The sequence below is a fragment of the Python bivittatus genome, unplaced genomic scaffold (assembly GCF_059951505.1).
Source record: "Python bivittatus isolate LINGU-HERP-01145 unplaced genomic scaffold, Pbiv_v1 ctg000590_np1212, whole genome shotgun sequence".
In the NCBI taxonomy this organism is placed as follows: Eukaryota; Metazoa; Chordata; class Lepidosauria; order Squamata; family Pythonidae; genus Python; species Python bivittatus.
In genome coordinates, this window is record NW_028277086.1 from 12073064 (window position 1) to 12096618 (window position 23555).

Here is a 23555-nt window from a genome sequence, read left to right on the forward strand (position 1 = left end):
TCAAGTCCATGTTATAATAAACAATGCTTGGTTTGTCCTGTATTTTGGTGTTAGCTGTAGGAGAGTATGTATGGCATTCAAACTGCTGGTCAAAAGGGGTCCTACTTGTTCCAGATCATAAATTGATTAATATATTGACCTTATTCTTCTATATAAAAAATCAAGCCATGGCAACCTTCTGCAATTGCTAAAAATCCCTTCTGTGATTACTTATGACCCCTGCAGCCGGAGCTGATTATGTTTTCCTATTCTTTCGTGACCTTCTGCATGTATGTTGATGCAAAACGTTAAATGCATCAGTCCATTAAAATGAAAAGTACTGAAGCTTCAGTCTCGTATGAGCTTACTTTGGCCTAAACCCCATTGAATTCAGCATGGCTTACGTTTATGCGGTAGTACTATTAAAATTCTTCTCCAACATTGCTTGTCTAACTTGAACTCCTAGCACCATCGCCCATCAAATATATTTATATATAAAGCATCTCTTTCTCTCTTTCTTTGTAGAATACAAAAAAGCTCGCCAAGAAATAAAAAAGAAATCTTCAGATACATTGAAGCTTCAGAAGAAGGCGAAGAAAGGTACAGTTCCTCGCATTTTTCTTTAGTCTCTTGATAGAGACCTGCTCAGAAGATTCCACTTTTATCTGAACGTGATAAATTACAATCGTATCACGACCTATTACTGTTTAGCTGGTTTTCTTTCAGTTCCTCATCTATGCCCAATCCTGAGTTATACCTTTTTCTGAACTTGCTAGACAGAACTATTGCTTCTCCACAGAATGCAAAATTGGATAAAAAGCAGGTTCCACTTCCAGAGCCCACAAGATCCTATCAGTACATTTGAGGTTTAATGGAACTATATTATGGATGTCCACCCCTTCTCGAAAATGAGAATAAATAAATAAATTGCAAAGTTTTCTGCTCCAGAGACATCAAAGATATAGGTCTAAGACTGCTGGAAGCCAGAAAACGAGCACAACAATGTTTGTTCACACCAATTTATTTTTTTTAATTTATTTATATTTATATATCAAATTTGTCACTGCCCATCTTGCCAAAAAGCGACTCTGGGCAGTTTACAAAAGAGATAAAATCCATTAAATTTACAATATAAAACAATCTTAAATAAGTAAAATATTCATATGTAACCGACAAATACATTTTAATAATGGGAATTAGTGCCTTGGTTTGAATTTAATTTTCACACACAATGCTGTGACCGTAGGAATGCTTCTTGCAAACTCAAAGGCCTGTTTTAAGTTATTCAGGATTGAAAGCTGTGTTTGTATATTATGTTTTCCTAATAAGTAGGATATGGATGCAACTGAGGAATAATCACACTTAGTTGGAAAATTATGGGGAAATTTCCTTCTCCGCAGTATGTCTAACGGCATCTTCATTGTGAAGATGTCAGGATTCTTAATCCTTGTCTTCTGTTTCAAGAAATGGGTGAGCCTGTGAAACATTGGGGAAACAGGAGCACAATCTTTCATTCATAACAAAATGTTACAAGGAAATAAGAATTCTCTCCTTCCAGTGACACATGCATTTTAGTATTTATGCCCTCACACTTGGAGCCCAAAAGTGATCAGCTTGCAAGTTTTAACTCTGTGAAGTTTATTGATGTAGCTGCTGAGAGTATGCATACTATTGCAAAGGGATACAAATGTGACATATAAACAAACAAATAACAGCTTTCTTTTGTGAAATTATCAATCTGTTGAAAATCATAATGTTTAGTATCAGTAGGAAAATTACCGGAATGCAACGGTCATATTGAATGCCATATAGTATGCTAGGAACTTGTTTATATATTTAACAAGATTTTTATAATATCTAGTCGATCCCGCTGGATGGTTTATAAGACTATCAAAACAGAATCTTCATATACAAATGCAACATAATAAAAACAGCCCTTCATCCTTACTAGGCACTCAGATGGTTAAAAGCCAAGTTTAAAACTTTTGAGTTGATTCCAAAAACCCAGAAGTAAGGGCACCAGCTGAATTTCTGCAGGTGATGTACTGGTGAAATCTTTTTTGTGTTCCATCCTTAGATTGTATTATTCCTACAGTCAATGCTTGTGGATAATGGCTGCTGGGAATTTATTTGTACTGGGCAGGATTCAGCGTGGATAACAGTTGAACTAGTTCAGAGAGATGTCTTGACAAATTTTCATACGTAAACCACCAATACATTTTAATAACGGGAGTTTGTGCCTTGGTTTGAAGTCAGTTTTTCCACTGCAAAGCCTGCTGTTCTTTGTTCAGCTGCTGGAGGATGGCTTGCAGAGCAAAAGACAACTCTGAGGTTGGGTGGGAGAGAGAAGCATTTCCATATCTCCTACCACAGGCTGAACATGTGGTTCTCTGAAAGTTACTGAACTGGAAGCTCCCAGAATCCCTCACAATCAATCATGCTTGTGGATGCTCCTGAGAGCTGCAGTTTAAGATCATCTCGAGGGCCACAGCCTGCCACTTCTGATTTAGGTGCTATTTTGAATCCTGTTCTACAAGTGTTAAGCCCATCCTGAACTGTTTAAACCACCAAAAGGTAAAATATAGCAATGGAAGCAGGAGAAATGTTAGTTGATGATTACAGCTGTAGAGATGCTAGCCTTCTGACGGTGAGACAGGACTTCTTGGAGCTGAATTATCTTGTAGACTCTCCAGGTAGCCTGGACTAGCTGCCTCTAATAAGTAAAAAGGTAAACTTTTCTTTGAGCCCAGCTTGACTTCTGGTGACTAGATGAGTCCAGTGTTCCAAGAGGAGGGAATTAATTTTGCCATTGCTGCTTTCTGGTTTACAGTGCTAGAATTTCCTGCTGATCTTGCTTCCAAGGACTAATTTACTCTGCCCCTTTTTAGCTTCCTTGAGATCCACAAGGTCAGCTGGGTAGTATAACCTAATACTTTTGCTTATTGTTCTGGCTTTGCAGCACGTTTCCCTTCTTTTGGCCTAAAGTTTAAAACCTCATGCTAAAAAGGAGTCCTCCGTTCATTAGATTTGATTTTAGCTTAAACTCATGATAATATACATTTCAGAAGAATAACAGGACGGAGTAGCCACAATAACGGCTATCAGATTATTTCAGTTGCATCTTTACCTTTCAAGTAAATTGTATCTGTAAAGGTTTGTTAGTAGAACATGAATTTTCCCCTGTGCTTTTGCTTGATATTAAGACGACAAAAATGTATGTATGTATGTATGAACGAGTGAATGAACAACCACACTGTTACGTTTTGTGAAGTCCAAAAATGCAGTATGCCAGGGTGATTTTTTGATCAATATTGTTTGGGCCCTAATAAAAGATTAGCATTTAGTTCTAGAACAGCGTTTTTCAAACTTGGCAACTTTAAGATGTGTAGACTGGCTGGGGAATTCTGGGAGTTGAAGTCTACACATCTTAAAGTTGCCAAGTTTGAAAAACACTGCTCTAGAATCTTGTTTGAACTGACACTACATAATACATTGAAACTAGCACAAAAGCTAGTGAATGCAGGTCCAACACTGTAGTATCTAAAAGCATATTTTGAGAAGAATTTCCAAACGCTTAGTTTTATCTCTTTTTTCTCTTTTAAATTTTTTTCCAGCCCAATTCTTTTTTAGGTCAGCTGCTGAACTAGACTTTTTATTGGTGGGGGATTATAGTATCCCTTTTTTTCAAAGAAGAGTAACTATTTTGGTTGCTGCTGACAGATGCAAATAGGGTTATGGTATTGAGCCAATAAGTGGAGTTATTCTGCTTTCTGGCAAAGCATTTCCAAAAGCCTTCAACAGGAAGTATCTCACCGAGAAAATACGTTCTCCATGGCAGAGTTCTTCTTTGTCGGTAGCAATTCAAAACAACATCTGGAAGTATTTGTAGCTGAAGATGAGCAACTTCTTTAAAACCTGTTTAAGAAGGAAGAAATGTGGGGAGGGATGAAAAAAAAGAAATCTATTGTAAGTCAGTGCAACGACCATCACTGCATAACATCTTAAAAAGCAGTTGTTGAAGGTGGCATTATGAATTGAAGGAGCAAGGGTGTCTGTGGAATATGGTCAAAAGGTAAAGATATCTGCAACAGTGTGATTGGAGCTCTGTCTGTTTTTGATGTGCATCACACGTGTGTGTGTGCGCGCGCACCTTCAAGTCATTGTTGACTCCTGGCAACTGCCTGGACAAGTCCCTGCAATTTTCTTGGCAAGATTTTAGAAGTGGTTTGCCATTGCCTCCTTCCTAGGGTTGAGGGTGAGTGACTGGCCCAAGGTTACCCAGCTGACTTCATGCCTAAGCAGAACTAGAACTCACGGTCTCCTGGTTTCTAGTCTGGTGCCTTAACCACTACACCAAACTGGCTGTATGCATCACAGTGCAGTGTAAATTAAAAAACAGTCAGAACTTCAATTGTACTCTTGTGGCCACCATCTTGATTTTTTGACTACGTCTTGTGAGCACCCCTGGAAAGGAGTGGTGTGTTTTGAAAGCATTAAGGAAAAGGACGGGCAGTAGACAAGTATGTGTATAGAGAAGCTGGAAATGATTAATTAAAATCCATCCCAGAGAAGATCGGAGGGTTGAAAGTGTGGCTTTACCAGTTCTTCACAATCATCAATAAATGGGGTGGGGGAAGCAAAAGCAAGGGAATAATCTCCAAGAGGAAACGGAGGTAGAATAAACTCTCTTAAGTTTAAGTAAGTTGGGTTTGTCTAGATCTGCTAGGGTATAGTTATGGCAAGTTTAGGGTGAACTCCATAAAGTATTTGAATTGTCCCAAGAATAACTTAAAACATGTGAGATAAAATTTAAAAAATTCTACACAATTGGAAAAGAAGTATCCAGTCAAGTCCAGTTTCATTGGTTTGGTGCTGATGAATGTTTATATATGAGGTTGAACAAAATTGCTCGGGGTAGAAATGGCAGTATGGAGACCGAAAAGCAAATAATCAGATATCCGTAGCAACAGGCATAGTTAATGACTTATAATTGTGTTCGGAGGGTATATTCTTTTAATTTCAGTTGCCTTTTGTGTGCCATTGTCTCTTATTTATTTGAATAAGCTGCATACCTCGGAGATATTGCGGGTTCGGTTCCAGACCACCACAATAAAGCAAGTCACACAATTTTTTTGGTTTCCCAGTACATATAAAAGTTATGTTCACACTATATTGTAGTCTATTAATTATTATATGTAACATTATGTCTATTTTTTGGACATAACATTACATACAATAACATTATGTCTAAAAAAACAATGTATATGCCTTAATTTAAAAATACGTTATTGCTAAAAATGCTAATCCTCATCTGATTAATAATAATGAAAACATTTGGAATATTGCGAGAATTACCAAAATGTGACACAAAGATACGAAGTGAGCAAATGCTGGGTTGCCACAAACCTTCAATTTGTAAAAAAAAATGCAGTATCACCAAAGGGCAATAAAGTGGAGCGCAATAAAACGAGGTACACCTGTATTATATAAAAGAACCCTAGACGACTGACAAACAAATACACAAATCATAAAAATGCAAGATTAAAACTCTAACGCAACACCAGAGGGAGGCTGTTCCATATTGTAGGCACAGCTACAGAAAAGGGTTGCTTCCTGGGCCCTGCCAGATGACCATATTTAATAGAGGGGACCTGGAGTGAACCCACCCTATCCAGTCCAGTGGGATGGGTAGATGTCCTCAGGGAGTGATGTCTGCACAGGTAACCTGGCTTTAAAGGTGATATTGAATTGGAACCAGAAAGAACCTGGGAGCCCGTGCAGGTCGTGCAGCAGGGGTATAAACCCAGGCAGTCTGCAGGATGCCCAAAACTCTGTGAGCAGCTGTATTCTAACCAGTTGAAGTTTCCTGGTGGTTTCCAAGGGCAGCCCCATGTAGAGCGCATTGTAGTAGTCTAAACAAGAAGTGACTAGGGCAGGAGTGACATGAGCAGGGCCTTCCAGTCTAGGAATGGGCACAATGGGTGCACAAGATGATTCATACAAAGGCCCTCCCGGCCAGAGCTGCCACGTGCTCTTCAAACAGAAGCCACAGGTCCAGGACCCCCAAATTGTGTGTCAGCTTTGTCCAGGAGAGTGCTACCCTGTTGAGAGTTAAAGATGGCAGCTCTCCAGATCCAGGGGACCCAAAAACCCAGAGCCACTTGGTCTTGCTAGGGTTAAGTCTTGTTATGGCACATACATGGTGGAAAATTATTTGAGCTGATTCACACATCGTAAGTCATTGTTTGTTTAGTTCTGTTATATTGAATAAACTAGAAATGATTGGATCCATATAATACACTAAGCCATAAACTCTGGTTTAGGAATTACAATGTTTTGGTTCACAGCACACATTAAACCAAACCAAACAAACATTGTGTGTTAGTATAATGTAAGATCCAAGTTCTTAGCTAGAATGATTATGGATCTTTATTTATTAAATTTATATGCCGCCCATCTCCCCCAGAGAGTGACTCTGGGTGGCTCACAATTAAAATAAAACCCCCAAACAGTTAAAAATATAAATATCCACATTAATTTAGTTAAAAAGTCGTACTATATAAAAAGACCATATACCTAAAAAAACTAAAAACATTCAAGATGACGGGGGGTGGAATCAATTACCCCATGAGCCAATTCCAATGGCACAAGCCCCCATCCGGCCCCCAGGCCATCTGGCATAGCCAAGATTTCACACTCTTCCTGAAGGCCATGAGAGTGGGGGCACACCGCACCTCAGGTGGTAAATTGAGCAGGGGCCACGGCAGGAAAGGGCCTCTTCCTAGACCCCACGAGTTGAAACTCTTTGACTGTGGGGTCCGCAACATGCCTCTTCTGCCGGACTGAGTGGGGCAGGCTGATATAACAGGGATAAGACAGCTCCTCAGATAGCCTGGTCCTGTGCCATGAAGGGCTTTAAAGATAATAACCAACACCTTGAATTGGACCCGGAAGCAAACCGGCAGCCAATGCAGCTCACGTAACAGAGGTGTTATATGTGCCCCCCTGGGGCATTCAGAACTGTCCATGCCACTGCATTTTGCACCAGCTGTAGCTTCTGGATACTCTTCAAGGGTAGTCCCATGTAGAGCGCATTGCAGTAATCCAAACTTTGTTTTTAATCTTGCATTCAGAACTATACAAAGCATAAATCTCAGAGGATGCATGACTGTATAATTAAGAAACTGCTATATAATATTAATTCCTTCATTACACTTTTATTTGCTTATCAACAACATAGAAAGTTCTTCAGTAGTCTTGGATCTGTATTTTTATTCAACATAATTTCCTGGGGGGATGCATAGTTTCCTTTAGTTCAAACAATCATGAATACTCACCTTTGGAAATTTTGTCTTACCTCTAAAACAAATTATTGTCTTATGCATTTCTTCCCTAAACATTTTCCACCGTATTATTTTAAGAAGTAAAATTAATCAAGGCTGTTCTGTGGTTACTAGGTGGCCTCCTCACTATTGTGGTAATCTTTTGCTTTGCTAATCTTCAGCCGAAATTAAATCTTAGGTAATTATTAAATGTTATTAATTATTTTGAATAGCGAAATACTGGATTTATAGTTTAATTAGACACTTCAGCTTTTGTTGGTCCATTGAATATGATTTTATATGGATACCCGTGTCTATAAAACTACAGCTCACTTAGTTTCTCAGCCGTGCTGTCTGGGGATTTAGTAGTTCTATAGGTAGTCTTTGGGTTATGTCCGTTCTTTCAACGACCAAAGTTACAACGGTGCTGAAAAAATGGACTTATGATCAGTCCTCAAAGTTCTGGCCATTTTAGCACCCCCGTGGCCAGCCCACATTTATGACCACAGCCACCCACCCATAGTCCCTAATGTCTGTCTGTGGCACCCCCCCTCTCCCATAGCTCTCATCTGCGGTGCTCACCTGCTTGCCAGGAACTTCCGCCTCTTCCTGTTTAATAACCCATGCAGTCCTTGGGTTACAATGGCAACCAGGACTGCTGGGATTGCCATCGCTAAGCAATGCAGTCATGTGATGTCTCACTTTACAACCACATCGCTAAGCGACAAAAATTCTAGTCCCAATTGGCACCATAACCCAAAGACTGCCTGTAGTTGAGCAAGATTTCATGTACTGCAAGAAAAACTAATTCACCCAACATAAGTGCAAACTTTAGCATTAAAATATTTCAGGGAAATTTTACTTGGGAGTTATGGGTGTTAATCTTTAAAAGCAAGAAAGAAATTGGACAAGGATAGTTTTGTAGAAGGATTGCATAAGCATGTACATACTTTCTCTGCATAAATAACCAAAAAAAAAAAGCTGTTGCCACCTTTTGCTGATTTGAAAAGACCTTATCAAAGAGGCTACAAATATTTGCACGAATCACATTATTGCCATTTCTTCCTGCGGGAATAAGAATATTTTTATTGCGTATATACTTCTAGATCATACATAATAGAGAGTAATTGTTTATGTTTTGAGAACTTCCCATTGTGGAGTTGCTGTCAAGAACTTGTAAATATCCATCTGCCTAACATGATATGTGAGGATTCCAATCTCCAGGAATTTGGTTTCCTAATTATTTCTCCAAGTACTTTGTTTGCTGCTACCTACACACTTCCAAATTACCTATACAGGTTTTAAGCAGCCATATGCTAATTTCTAATTGCATAATTTATTCTAGTTGCACAGTTAGGTTTTATATGTGAAAGATTTCATATTTTATATACATAGAAAAAGATGAAGATCCATAAGATAACATCTGGATGAGAAGAACAAAAACAGAACCCTCTCCCAGATGGTTCAATTCAGACTATCTTCTAAACCAGCTTTTTCCAAATAATTTCCTGTCAGGTGTATTGATCTGCAAGTTCCTTAATTCCTAGCAGTATCCTGTAATTTGCAGGTAGCATGCTGAATAATAGTACTTATAATCCAGTTTACCTAGAGGATAGAGATTTGAGAAAGCTGTTTGAAGCCTGTTTTCAATGACGAGACACTTACTGAAGATTTAACATGCTTTCCAGTTTCCCCCTCTATTTCTCTAACTATAATTTTTCCTGACATTTGAACCAGGAAGGCCTAGTGCCAAATTTTAATGTTCAATTAGTTACCGTCGTTTGCAAATCCATTTCATGTGATCATTTTCAAATTCTAGCATAGGACCTGGCACCAGTTGTACTTCTGCTTTGGTGGTATTTTATGGTTAACTTTGGCCAAAGGATTGCAAATGGAGGGTGGAGCCAGAATGTGTGAACTAAAAGGGACCCTCTGAATTGTGATTTGAAGGATCAGAATATGATAATTCTAATGTCTCTTTTTTTATGGTTCCTGTTCTAATTCATCAATCTGTATCAGGTTGAGTTGACACGTAAAGAGTTGAAGGACCACCTTCCCCACTTGACCCTTAACTACGAAAAGGCCTATACAAAAGATTTTGTTGGAAAAATGAATAAAGGAGTTGTGATCAGTTTGCTTCTCTTCAAACTTAGAATGATGATTGAACCCTAGGAGTGCTGGAACACTGGTTTTGACTTCTTTTATTTTCCTTTTTTTGTGTCAATTTTTGTATCCTGCTATTTCCCATCATGCTCACCTTCTTGACAGCAGAGGCACTGGGTAAGTCTCACCCTGCACTCTCTCCCTGGTGGCTGGTTGGGGTCATTCTCGCTGTGGTCACTTTATGGTTCTAGTGTCTACTAGCTGCCTAGACTTCTTTTCCTAATTAAAGCTTATTTGAGGCTTGCAATCTAAGAGCAAGGAGGCATAAGGTCCATATCTTCTTTATCCAGAAGTAAATACAAGCAGTAGCTCACCTTCTAGAAATTGAAAATATTCCCTCTGTCATCAGATGTTAGATTATTGAACTTTCTAGACTAAACTTCTATTTGTGGCTAAAAATATGGTATTCTGTATCTTACTGAACATGCTAAGGTTCCTCAGTTTACCACATCTGCTTTTTCATGGTGAATGCCATAGAAAGTGGGTGCGCGTTTTTGCTACTAAGATTGCAACCAGTTTTCATAAGCAAAGTGATCATAATAGATTGAAGCAGCAGACTTTAATTTGTGTGTTTAGGACTGTGTCAGGTGACCAGTTGCCCAGCTGAAATGGGTCACCCAGAAATTTCTGAAGATCTTTACTATCTCCTAGCAGACTGTTTAAAAACTAGACACCTTTTAATGTCTGTAGAATCTAAAATGGTTAATTTCTGTAATCCCTTGATCTTAAAAGTACCCTCTCTTCTACCTTAAATCACTTGCACATTATACTTTGATTATTAATAAATATAAACTCACTACATTAGAAATTGGTGGCAATTAATCTTGATTACTCTTACCATGATAATGATGGGGCTGAAATGAGATAGGCTTTGGGGAGAAAAAATATAAAACACATGATACACCTTACATTGTGAATTTAAAAACAGAAAGTGCTTTTTTGTGTATGAAATACTTAAGGAATTCTTCTCATATTCCTCAGTATCTCATAATCAGTGGTTTTTATAGGCCACAGAAAGATCTTACTGGATCAGTTGGCGTTTTCTCATGCCGAGTTTCCTGTTGCTTCTCGGCAGCTTTGATGCTTTTCTAGTCTTGAAAGTCTGGATTAATTAATTCATGGAATAATCTCATAAATTTAAGAGGAGTAAAACATACTGCATTATATCCATTTTACTACCAAAAAAAGCAACCTTGCCTTGAATTGTGTGTGATATTTGTTATAGGTACTCTCCCAAAATGACTTCCATGGTATATATGGGCAATCACAGATTCCCCATTTATTACAGGACATATTGATGAAGTTGCTCCCTACCAACTTTATTTATCTGGTCCTCCAAAATGCTCTCAGTCAAGTTCTCATCTTTATTGCAGGAGTAAGGAACACATTTTGAGGCACAGCATTACATTGCAGGGTCCATAGATTTTCTTGGAAATGAAATGATTGCTGGAGGCTGGTGTTTTGTTGTGCAATATGCCCATTTCCTGTTCTTTTCCTTAACTGAATGTATCCTTTAAAAAAATAGAGTCAGGTTGTAAAAGGAGGCATCAAGGAATATGTTCGTGAGCATACAGGTGCCATAGACACCATGTTGCTTATCCATTCTAGAAAATGCATATCAAATTAGATTATGATTCAGGCTTTCTTATCTGCTGTCCCTGACTTGGTCTGATATATTTCTCCTTTTCCTTCTGTTGGCATTCTGAATGGCTTTTCTCAGAAATAATGGAGAAGTAATGGATAGGTGTGAGTGAATTGCTATATGTGCTGGTGGAACAAAGTAAGTGGTATACATATATGCTGTAACTTAACCTATAACCTATGGAAGGAGATCCTTTAAATGCTGTGAATATGCTGCATATTGAAAAAGCAACTTCGTTGTGAAATTTGACAAAGAGAACTTCGGTTGAGCCAACCGTATACAGTATGTAGATGGAAAGCTAGGACTTTTGCTTCCAAGATCTGTTGCAAGTGACACTGATTTTTACCTAGTTAATAATACCAATATTAAATAAGAACCTGAAGTTGATGTCTTCCTAAATTCCATCCTGAATAATACGAAATTGATTGGACCGCAGATTTGAAACCCCTGTAAACGTAAGCTCCTAGTTGCATTCATATGGCATCTCTCAGCACTTAACAGGAGATTTAAGGCTTTAGCTATGATTTAGTATTTTCAGGTGTGTACTTCTGCCATGCACAGTTGCACTTGAGTAGCCAGATAACTCCAGCCTAAGCTCAGTTTAGTTGTTCTTTTCTTTGCAGTTCAGCTAACAATTGATATATCTTATGTGGGTCTTAAAAATTGCAGGTAACCTTCACTAGAGTAGAGGTTGAATAAGTCTGTAGGAAATAGTATTCCCATCATCAATGATACTCTGAACAATTCTGGTTCCAACTTTTCTTTTGAAGGTGAGTGGTGGATGACTGACTGACTTTGAACACCATGACCTAGGAAAATCGTTCCTTGGTGGGGAACTGAGACAGGATTGGTGATTGATTCAGGAATATTTGTTTCTAAAGGCCTCTTACTCTAAGGTGGAATCAAGCTGGCAAGCCTGGTTCTTGGTTGGTGGCTTCCATAGTGGAATCAAGGCTTTAGCAATTGCTGCTTGACCCCTCAGCTTCTTGCATTAGATATGGCCCTTAAGTTGTAAGAGTGTGATGACTGAAGATACAAAAACAGTAGGATTTGGAGGAGGGGGAGGGTTAAAAGAATTGTTGGGGTAAAGGAAGTGAAGTAACATATGAAGAGTTAGTGATTGCATTCCCATAACACACTTCAAGTATTTACAGAATAAACCCATTTTCAAGGTTTGCACAATGCACTGAAACTTAAATTAACTAAATTGCCTGACTTTACATATTAAACCTCCCAAAAGTCATAACCAGACTTAACACCAATCAAGTTTAGCTTGTTGTGTAAATATAATTACTAAGTGTTTATTTGACCTGGTTAAACATGTTGTATGAACACAGACACAGCGTACCTGGGGTTCAGAATATTAATCCTCCTCCTTCACTTCTGTATTTTTTAATCCATATTATTCTACAGCTGAAACCTCATTGAACATTTTTGTTTAGCCACAGGCTGCATTTTTAATCCATGGACTCAAGCTCACAATAAGCCTTCTGAACAATCTCACAGTTTCAGGTTGCCCTCTTTTGCAATACATTTTATATGGCACTCCATGTCTCATGACATCTTTGATTGTATTAATGCCTCTTTACAACAATTCCTAATATGCCCACCAAGGGTAATGTTTAACTAGGATTTAGATACAGTAATTGGTCTGGAAATTAAATATAAACTTCATAACATGTTATTAGTATATCAGAATAATATAATATATAATATATCATTAGAATATTATAATATTGCTGAAATGGAATTTTGCAGGAGATAAACACTATTCATATATTAGAAATATAAATATTTGCAATTCTTTGTAATGTTGCAACTGAATTAGTTTGCCTGTTTATTGAAATGTGTATTTCTTGGTAAGATTCTCTTCTTCCTCTTCATCAAAAATTTGCAGAGTCAGGACATATATACACATATATATATGGACAAGCACATACCCACAGCATACACCAATCTTTACTGTGTTATTCAAATTTTGTTTATAAAGCAGGAGTGATTTAAATTGGGGGTGGGTGGCATCTGTTTTTCAGAGCAGTGTCTGGCCTCTGACTTATCCCTGGAAGGACCATAAATCCTTCAGTAAGAGTTGTTGCATAACCTTCATATAGGTCAGTCTCCAAATTCCCTACTTTCAAAGAATTGTTCTTCCATCAGTCTTTGCGTTTTATCCCTAAGCTTCTGGATAAGATTCAGGTTTATGCTCTAGGACAGTGTTTCTCAAACGTGGCAACTTTAAGATGTGTGGACTTGAACTCGCAGAATTCCCCAGCCAGCAAGAAGTCCACACATCTTAAAATTGCTAAGGTGGGAAGCGCTGCTTTAGGGTATATGGTCACATAATCTGGTTGTATAAATGCTCTGTATGAAGAAGACAGCAAATTAATTCCTGGCATTTTTAGTTAAGAGAAACAAGGCACAGGTAATAGGAAAAACCTCTAGCAGAAATCCTGGGAATCCAGTGTAGGTCAGAATAAGATACATTATTAGGAAAGAGGGATAAGGTAGAAGACAGCTCTCCATGTTAAACAAGACACTTTGTCTTGCCTTCTTGGACCTCAGCATTGCCCTGTATCGATTCATAGTATACCATGGAGCAACCTGCACTCTCTCTCTCATGGCTGTGTATTGCAGAAGACAATTGCTTGCCTTCTTATTGTCCGTCTTCATAAGAATGTAAAATCTGATTTGCTGAATCAAACAAAAGTCTGCCCAGAAGACCTATCTCATCCAGCATTCTAGTGCTCCTATGTCTGCTTGGAAGCTTTCTGTAGGCATCTGCTGCTGGAATTGTTCTCCACTAACTAAAATTGAGGATTGTATGCCCTTGATCCCAGTGGAAGCATATAACCATCATGATAGTCACCATCAATAGCCTTATTCTATCAATTCCATTTTAAAGTTACCTAAATTGGCTAACTAAGAATGTGCCTGACCATTTATCTGTGTCTTATATAAAATGTGCTGCTTTAGTACTAACACTGTTCAGCTTTACTGAGTGATTCTCATTTCTAAAATTATAAGGAAGTAAGGAAAAACCTTTGTATCTAATTTTATTGTGTCCCCCAAAAGCTTGTCCAATAATCTTTTCATTTAAGAAAGCCCTGAAAAGCTACCCCATCAAGGTTCCCCTGAACTGAGTTGGTAAACTACCATCTAAATCAAAATAGATAAGATGTTTGTCATCTTGTCTTCGGTTGCTGCCTGAAAGGCAAATTTGAATCTTTTCTTTTTATCTATTCTTTTTATCTTCTGAATAAAAATACAAGAATGCCTTGTATAAAGTTGCATTAGAATCCTCCTTTTAAATTGAAGATGAAATTCATTGCTATCGATTTAGGCAGGGTAACATTGGCTGACTTTGATGTGTCAGCCAACCATAGAAAGTATTTGATGTGTGCATACATTGCCATGCTTGTGAGTTTGGCTGCATGGAAGAAAATGATATATAGGTAGTCCTCACTGAACAACCATTTGTTTAGTGACTGTTCAAAGTTACAACATTGCTGAACAAAAGGACTTATGGAAAAGGATCCTTGCACTTACAACTGTCACAGCAGCCCTGCGGTCACATGATTGCAATCCAGGCGCTTGGCAACCAGCTTGCACTTACAACAGTTGCAGCGTCCTGGGGTCACATGATTGCTATTTGTGACCTTCCCAGCTGACTTCTGACAAGCAAAATCAGTGGGGAACCATGTGATTTGCTTAACGACTGCGTGATTCACTTAATGACCACTGTAAAAAAGGTTGTAAAATCAAGCACAATTTGCTTAACAACTGCCCTGCTTAACAAATTTTCTAGTCCCTATTATCGTTAAGCAAGGACTACCTGTAAATATTCACAGCCTTTACTGAGAATTGCTTGGCTTGAAATGGCTTTTGCTTTCCTCTGTTGTAAATAGGTAGAGGAGATATCCAACCTCAGCTGGACAGTGCATTGCAGGATGTGAATGATAAATATCTTCTTCTTGAAGAAACGGAGAAACAGGCTGTTAGAAAAGCACTGATTGAAGAGCGTGGCCGATTCTGTTCATTTATTTCTATGCTGCGTCCTGTAATTGTGAGTTCCATTCCAAACTCTTATCGTTCACTTGCATGAAAACAAACGTGAGTCCTTGAAGGAGTAAAGTATTTCTATAGTAAAATATTGTGTTCCTGATTCCTATGTATTTTTAAGTATTCATAACCTACTTAATGCTTCTTTCTTCACACACTTATGCACAAAAGGACTGTGACAAGGTGAGATAGATAGTACACATAAAACAATATGCAACATACTGTAAATGTTGCTTTGAATATGAAAATCAGCAACTAGAAAGGAAGACCTTCATAGGCTGTCTCAGTAAAAATATTTGAAAGGGCTTTGCATTAAGTCTACTGGTCCATCTTTTGAGGAGCCACTGCTGTGAAGGTCCTCTCTTTTATGCACACCATGAAAGGGGGTTCTCTGAAGAATATTATGGGGCATTTCAGGGATCTTCTGAAGAATTATATGGCTGGATTTGATGATCAAGATGCGGAAAGCGTCACTTAATGGTCCAGAAATGCTTTATTCTCTTCTGACAGTTGATGTAACATGGTATCAAGCCTTAGATTCTTATTTCAGAATATGTTTTCTTGAATTCAGTAGAACTTCAGTGGACATATATAGGTATACAGAGTAAAATATCTCATTCGTTGGTGAGCATGAGGTTCGTGCACAGTGCAATATGAGGATAATAATGGCCTACCTTTATGAGATTGATTTAAGGACATGCAGTGAAGTTTTGACACTTAAAAGGCCTTCCTATTTATTCATTTCAGTTTTATTTTATTTACCTGGTCCTTTTATAATTCCCTGTATACCCTTAGATTTATTTATTCAACATTTTCTTTGTAGCCTTTCACTCTAAACAAATACATGAAAAGTATAAAATAGCTGGTTAAGAATTGCAGATAATCACAGATTTTGAAAGCTGGGAATTTTTTAAATGATTTGCTCAGCACTGAAAACTGCAAATTAAGTGACAGTCCACACTCCTGGGACAGAATTCTCATAAGCTGTTTCCAGTTTCCTTTCATCCACCTCCATCTTCCAGACAAGGAAGTAATTTCTTTTGAAAACAATAGAGACCTTTTGCATAGGGTGTCCTGGGAAATTGGGAATAGAAAAATAGAATAGATGGAATAGCTATTGAGCATGGTGGAAGTGAGAGAATTGCTACTTAGTTCTTCTCTTTGCTTTGTTAGCTAGCTCACCTGTAAATGAATCTGTTCTGTTCAAAGACCCCTTTTAAATTTGATCTCAATACTGGATGTGTATCTCATAGAAGCAAGAGAAAGCGAGAGTGCCTGAGACATGACTAGGATGTGTGCTGTTGAACGACTCCATGGCTATGAAAACATCTGTAGATCACATTCCCATTCAAAATTTCCAGAGAGTTTACTATATGTATGTAAATAAAATGATCTCTTCCTCCCTCCCTCCCCAAACCATGAGTTTAGGGACTATCCCTCCCCAAATTCAGTTAGAGATAGGTAAGAAGATTTCATAGCTCCTGGTAGCATGTTTTAAGATACACATCAGTGTTGTGAGAGCAATGTTGGAGAAATACAGATCTGCCCTATTGTAATCCATGTTGCACTGATTTCTAAGAGAGTGTCCTCAGGAGCATACTCTTAAAATGTTGAAGTTGACAGAACTGAATATGCAATACAACTCAATAGTCATTAATAATAACAGATTTGTATTTTAAAAAAAATCTTCCAGGAAGAAGAAATATCAATGTTGGGAGAAATAACTCATCTACAGACCATATCAGAAGATCTAAAAAGCCTCACTATGGATCCCCACAAGCTGCCGTCATCAAGTGAACAGGTGAACTTGACTGAATGTTATTTATTGGGACTCCTGACTCAAAAGTAGTGAAGTCTATATCTATATCTTAAGAGCTTAAGATACAGCCCATTGACAAAACTGTTCTTCTGTAGCTTCCCTTCGTTCATTTGGGGGATTAGGCAGGAACAAAAATCTCACATGTCCTCCCAGAGATATTACATTGTTTGTTTTTTGCAAGGAGAACTGGAGTATTTGGGGCAGGTTTTTAAATGCAGTAAGTTGGTTTTGAAATAGGGTTGTGTTATGGAAGTCATACAACATGTAAGAGAGCCAGTTTGATGTAGTGGTTAAGGCATCAGGCTAGAAACCAGGAGACTCTGGGTTCTAGTCTTGCCTTAGGCACAAGGCCAACTGGTGACCTTGGGCCAGTCACTCTCTCAGCCCTAGGAAGAAGGCAATGGCAAACCACTTCCAAAATCATGCCAAGAAAACTGCAGGGACTTGTCCAGGCAGTCTCCAGGAGTCAACAATGACTGAGAAGTCATATCATAATTGTGTGTAAGGAGAGAGAGAGATTTCAGTTCTGCCCTTAGTCCATTGATTTCATTGGAACACATGTACACATAAGTTGGATGTTGTTCTGGCGTATAACAAATTTGTCTTGGCCTTTATTGCATCTAAACATAACATACAAAGACTTTGAAATACAGTGTATTCAGAAAGTATTCAGACCCCCTTCACTTTTTTCAATTTTGTTATGTTGCAGCCTGATACTACAATTGTTCAAATTCATTTTTTTCCTCATTAATCTACACTCAGTACCCCATAATGACAAAGTGAAAACAGAAGTTTAGAAATGCCTGTAATTTATTAAAAAGAAAAAACTGAAATATCACATGTACTTAAGTATTCAGACCCTTTACTCAGTACTTCGTTGAAGCACCTTTGGCAGCAATTACAGCCTCAAGTCTTTTTCAGTATGACGTGACAAGCTTTGCACACCTGGATTGGGGGATTTTCTGCCATTCTTCTTTGCAAATCCTCTCAAGCTCAATCAGGTTGGATGGGGGCTGTTGGTGGACAGCCATTTCCAGGTCTCTCCAGAGATGTTCAATAGGGTTCAAGTCAGGGCTCTGGCTGAGCCACTCTAGAACATTCACAGAGTTGTCCCTAAGCCATTCCTGTGTTGTCTTGGCTGTGTGCTTAGGGTTGGAAGGTGAACCTTCGGCCCAGTCTGAGGTCCTGAGCGCTGTGGAACAGGTTTTCATTGAGGATATCTCTGTCCTTTGCTCCATTCAGCTTTCTCTCAACCCTGACCAGTCTCCCAGTCCCTGCTGCTGAAAAACACCCCCACAGCATGATGCTGCCACCACCATGCTTCACTGTTGGGATGGTATTGGGCAGGTGATGAGCGGTGCCTGGTTTCCTCCAGACATAACATTTAGAATTGAGGCCAAACAGTTCAATCTTGGTTTCATCAGACCAGAGAATCTTGTTCCTCACAGTCTGAGAGTCCTTCAGGTGCTTTTTTGCAAACTCCAAGCGGGCGTTCGTGTGTTTTGCACTGAAGAGAGGCTTCCGTCTAGCCACTCTGCCATAAAGCCCAGATTGGTGGAGGGCTGCACTAATGGTTGTCCTTCTGGAACTTTGTCCCATCTCCACATAGGTTCTCTGGAGCTCAGTCAGAGTGACCATCGGGTTCTTGGTCACCTCTCTTACTGAGGCTCTTCTCCCCCGATTGCTCAATTTGGCCAGGAGACCAGCTCTTGGAAGAGTCCTGGTTGTGCCAAACTTCTTCCATTTGGGAATTATGGAGGCCACTGTGCTCTTGGGAACCTTCAGTGCAGCAGACATTTTTTTGTAGCCTTTCCCAGATCTGTGCCTTGCAATAAACTTGTCTCTGAGCTCTGCAGGCAGTTCCTCTGACCTCATGGCTTTTGCTCTGATACAGTATGCATTGTCAGCTGTGAGGCCTTCTATAGAGAGGTGTGTGCCTTTCCAAATCATGTCCAATCAATTTAATTTACCACAGGTGGACTCCAGTCAAGGGGGAGAAACAGCTCAGCGACGATCAAGAGAAATGGGAGGCACCTGAGCTAAATTTCAAGTGTTGCAAAGGGTCTGAATACTTATGCCAATGTGATATTTCAGTTTTTCCTTTTTCATACATTTGCAAACATTTCTGAACTTCTGTTTTCACTTTGTCATTATGGGGTACTGAGTGTAGATTAATGAGAAAAAAAAATGAATTTGAACGATTGTAGTATCAGGCTGCAACATAACAAAATTGAAGAAAGTGAAGGGGGTCTGAATACTTTCCAAATGCACTGTATATACTGAGGAAGTGGGACCCACAGTTAAACATTGCAATGATAATATACAGGCCAGTTATGGCATCTTTTATTCTGTCCACTTGATCAGTGTTTTGTAATGTACTTAGTATTGTCTTTGCTGTTTTTAGTGTGTTTTACTTTATTCTGCACCCTTGAAAATCTGTTCCTAACTTATTTTGTACTTACACGGTGGTTGGGATTCCCCTAGACTTAATTCCCCTTAATCTTTCATGGTGACCTTTGCTTTTCCCCAGGTAATTCTCGATCTGAAAGGTTCCGATTACGGCTGGTCCTATCAGACACCTCCTTCTTCTCCCAGTACCACCATGTCCAGAAAATCCAGTGTCTGCAGGTAAGTGAAAATGTGTGGCATGGTGCTTAAGATTTTGCATTTGGATCAGGAAGAGCCAACATCATATCTGGTCTCAATCATGGAACTCATTGTGTGTCAGTCACACGTTTAGCCAACCTCAACTATATGGGCATTTAATTAGGGGTAAACCCCACATACGCCTCTTTCAGCAACTTGGGGGGGGGGGGGACAGGATAAAATACAATCAATAAAATAATCCTGTTTCTTAGGAGCCCTTGTTGCTTAAGCATGGGTTTCTTTTTGATGTGTTGTATTTGGATTTGAACTTCAGAAAGCTCAGCGAGTTTCAAGTGATCATTTTGGAACTGATCAAGCCATAATTTCTGCTTAGATTTGTCAGTGCTACACTGATTTTTTCCATTGTTCATTTGCGGACACTAAATTTAGTTGGGCTTCCAACATGGCAATTTGTACTTCGCATTTTGGAATCCTGAGTTGTTTCCAAATTTGGCTGACATCTTCATTAGAATTCTGTTGATTTGTCCTAAATATTTGATCGATTCAGAACACATATGGCTGAGGATTCTAAATGATTAAAGAATTTTACCAAAAGTGGCTTGAGAAAATTAAACGTATCTTTTAATTGAGTCGGTTTGCCTGTTTAATTACTGATTAAGAGCCTGCTATTCTTTGCCCTGCTCTCCTGACCTTGAACACTTAATGGGGGGGGGGGGAGAACTAATCATGCAGGAGGTTTAGTTGCAGAGCAGATTAAACTGTCTGAATGCATCAGACTTCTCTCAAACGGTTGGAATAAAGTTTTTTGCTGTTAGATGCAATAGCTGTTAACTGTTCAGTACTGTTTTAATTTCTTAGTTTTGTTTGTGTGTGTTGGAACTCTCAGGTGCCTTTTCTGCCTCCTCCAAGAAACTGTTTTTCCCTCAACTAAAACAGTGGACAGCATGCACACCTTATGCCTTGCTCCTTCCCAGGCATATTGAAACCTTGATTTTCTCCTTTTCTCCAGCAAAAGGAAAACTTCCTGCTGTGTCTTCTGTCCTTTCATTACTTCCTAGCTCTGATGCTCTCACATTATTATTATTATCACTTTATTTTAAATGTTTGCCTTCTAAATCACATAGATTGGAGAGCTGTAGCGTCTGCGGCATGATAAAGGAGTTTATTTGCATTTCCTTGCAAAGCTGGCTTTCTGTGCATGCATTTGTACAGTATCTATATCCAAGAGATCTATAGATATTTATGTTGATGGCGGGAAGCGCAGGCTTTTAAAAATGCAGTATCCTGAAATGCGAAAGGAAAATGGCAGGCCGTAGGTCTACTGGAAATCTTATGGCCAAAGTTGGCAAGAGGGCAGAAGATTGGTAGTGTTGCAGTGACCAAATAAGCCACAGTGCTCCTTCTCCTTTCAGACTGGCCCTCCTAAGAGGCTGCTGTTACACTTTAAAATAAATCCATGGCAATTCCCATTTAGCTCCCATTCATTTACATTCTCTTAAGTATTGAAGTCAACAAGATTAAAGCAGGGATGGTACTCCAACGTTTTTGGTTTGGCCCCTGAAGGCCTTCAAACATCCCTGAATGCTTGTCAAGGAATCGGCATGTTGTCAGATTGTGGGGCCAACAGTTGAGAGAATTCCAGGGGGTAACAAAGCCTTTTAGAGCATCATCGGGGGACACGAGGGCTTCCTTGAGGCAAGTGCGAACTGGGCGGACAGCAATTGCACCAAGTCAATCAGTCATCCTGTGCTATTGCTTAAAATTAAAACTATAAATGGGGTTTGTCTGTTCTGGTGATAAGCTGGAAGATGAGATGAAGGAGCAGGTTCAGAAGCCAACTGAGGATTCTAAGCAGGGGAATGAGAATCAAAGATATTTGATCACCTACAGAAACCCCAGAGAAGCCCTGCTTGAAGCACCGGTTTGTAATAGTCCCTTTGCATTGTTCACATTGATTTTATTGGGGCTTGCATAGGACAACTACCCTATTAATCGTTCCAAATAGTAATGTTTTCTGGAATGGCTGCCACCTGGGTGTTCCACCTGCCCATGGAATGTTTTGAAGGAGGCCCAAATAGGTATGCCGTATTGCAGTGTTTCTCACCCTTGGCACCTTTAAGCTGTGTGGACCTCAACTGTGTGGAGTTGAAGTCCACACAGCTTAAAGGTGCCAAGTTTGAAAAATGCTGCTGAATTGCATTAGCCAGAACAAAAGCCATTCCCCTTTCATCTGCTAGCTATTCTCCTGGAAGAAATCCTGAGACATCCCAGGCAACCAGCATAGGATTATTTTTAGATCTGGCGCAGACTGGAAATTGAGTATCACCCCCTGATTTGCCATTTTCTATCTGGTTAGTAAGGATACTGCAGCAACCTATGGCTTAAAACGAGTTCTGCCAGTTTCACCATTTTATGATTTGCGCATGCCTTGCTGGGGATCCATGGGACGTTAATTGTATTGTGCTGGTTTCTCCCCACCTACCCCCTTTTTTTTGTTTGTTTCGTTCCCCTCCCCCTCTTGCCCCCATTCTCTTCCTTTGAATCTCACAGCAGTCTGAACAGTGTAAACAGTAGTGACTCCCGGTCAAGTGGCTCGCATTCTCACTCACCCAGTTCACACTATCGCTACCGCAGCTCCAATCTGCCTCAGCAGGCACCAGCGAGGCTCTCCAGTGTGTCCTCGCACGACTCTGGATTCATGTCCCAGGATGCTTTTCAGTCCAAGTCACCGTCTCCGATGCCACCTGAAGCCCCCAACCAGGTACATCTCGAACGAGCATGGTAGGATGGCAATGTTTTATCTGGTAATGCTGTGGGAGAAAGGAAGCCTAGCTTTGCAGTCCCCAAGAGGTCATACAACATGGTTTTCATGTCCTCTAGCCAAAGTTAGTTGGTTATCTGTCTGCTGCATTCTGATTCTCATTTCCCCATAGAGAATAGTATCTACGTTTGGCTTAGAACAGTCTTCAACAACCTGATACCCTCCAAACTGCAGTTCCCATCATCTCCAAATGTCATGCCAACAGCCTAGGAGTTGCAGCTGAAATTAGTTTGTAGTTGATAAAGAGAAGCCTAGAAGATGGCTTGTATCCAATATGAAATCTGTCTCATCCAATCAAAATAGAGAGTCCTTTTATGTCTTTTTAACATACAACATTTTTGTAATACCTTGAAGATTTAGTTAGGAGTGTGTAAGCAACTAGAACATGCAGGACTGAGAGTTGCTGTTAGTCAAGATTTCCTAGTGTGTTCTCTGCCATTCTTGACTGCAGAAACACACTCAAACTTAGATTTCCTATCACACCTTCACACTCCCAAATTCTTATAAATTATCTTAAACCAAGTTCCCTGATTTAAAGGATTACCATTCAGTTGGTATATTGGCTGTGTCTGAAGCCACCTTAAGTGCTGTAGGCAGGAATGGAGACCTGTGACTCTTTACATGGGAGTGAACTATTGTTCTCAGCAGTGCTAGCCATCATGGACAAAGGTACATGGATTTCTAGCTCAGTATTATCTGGACAAACACAGGTTTCTCATTCCTCTGATAGAGGATATTGAGAAATATTTTAACTCAGTTCAGAAATGTACAAACTGAAACCATTAGGGTCTGCAGGAGGAGACTGACAAAAAGCTCTGTTCCACACCAAGCTCCATTTCTTTTGTACGTGCGTGTGAGTGACATCATGATGCATGTACCAAAAGGCGAGGGGCTTGTGCCACCACAGGAGGACCCTGCTTTTGTCGTTTGGCCCCCTGGAGATACTGCTGCTTCAGGGCCAACATTTGACTTCAAGGCTACATGTAATCTCTGGAAGTCTTGAAAATGGCCCTTAAAAATGGCTACCAAATTGCAATTTTGATGTGACAGAATAGGAAAATTATTACCTATACAGTGAGTAATTTTAATAATTTTTTATTGAGTCTAATTTAATTTCACTTAAATGGAAAATTATATTAAACA

At 39.4% G+C, this 23555-nt stretch overlaps 1 protein-coding gene across 13 annotated transcripts in view; it reads left to right on the forward strand.

Moving 5' to 3' along the window:
- Positions 1-23555, forward strand: part of MTSS1 (MTSS I-BAR domain containing 1) — a 125978-nt gene that overhangs the window by 87290 nt on the left and 15133 nt on the right. For 9 of the 13 annotated variants that reach the window (XM_025167587.2, XM_015888336.3, XM_088148977.1 and 6 more), the window contains exons 6-10: positions 505-579; positions 15012-15169; positions 16859-16966; positions 19515-19612; positions 22142-22352. In XM_025167587.2, coding sequence (XP_025023355.1) covers positions 505-579; positions 15012-15169; positions 16859-16966; positions 19515-19612; positions 22142-22352 — 650 coding nt within the window. The remainder of the gene's footprint in view (positions 1-504; positions 580-15011; positions 15170-16858; positions 16967-19514; positions 19613-22141; positions 22353-23555) is intronic. The other 4 variants (XM_088148976.1, XM_088148983.1, XM_088148979.1 and 1 more) reach the window with 1 other exon arrangement.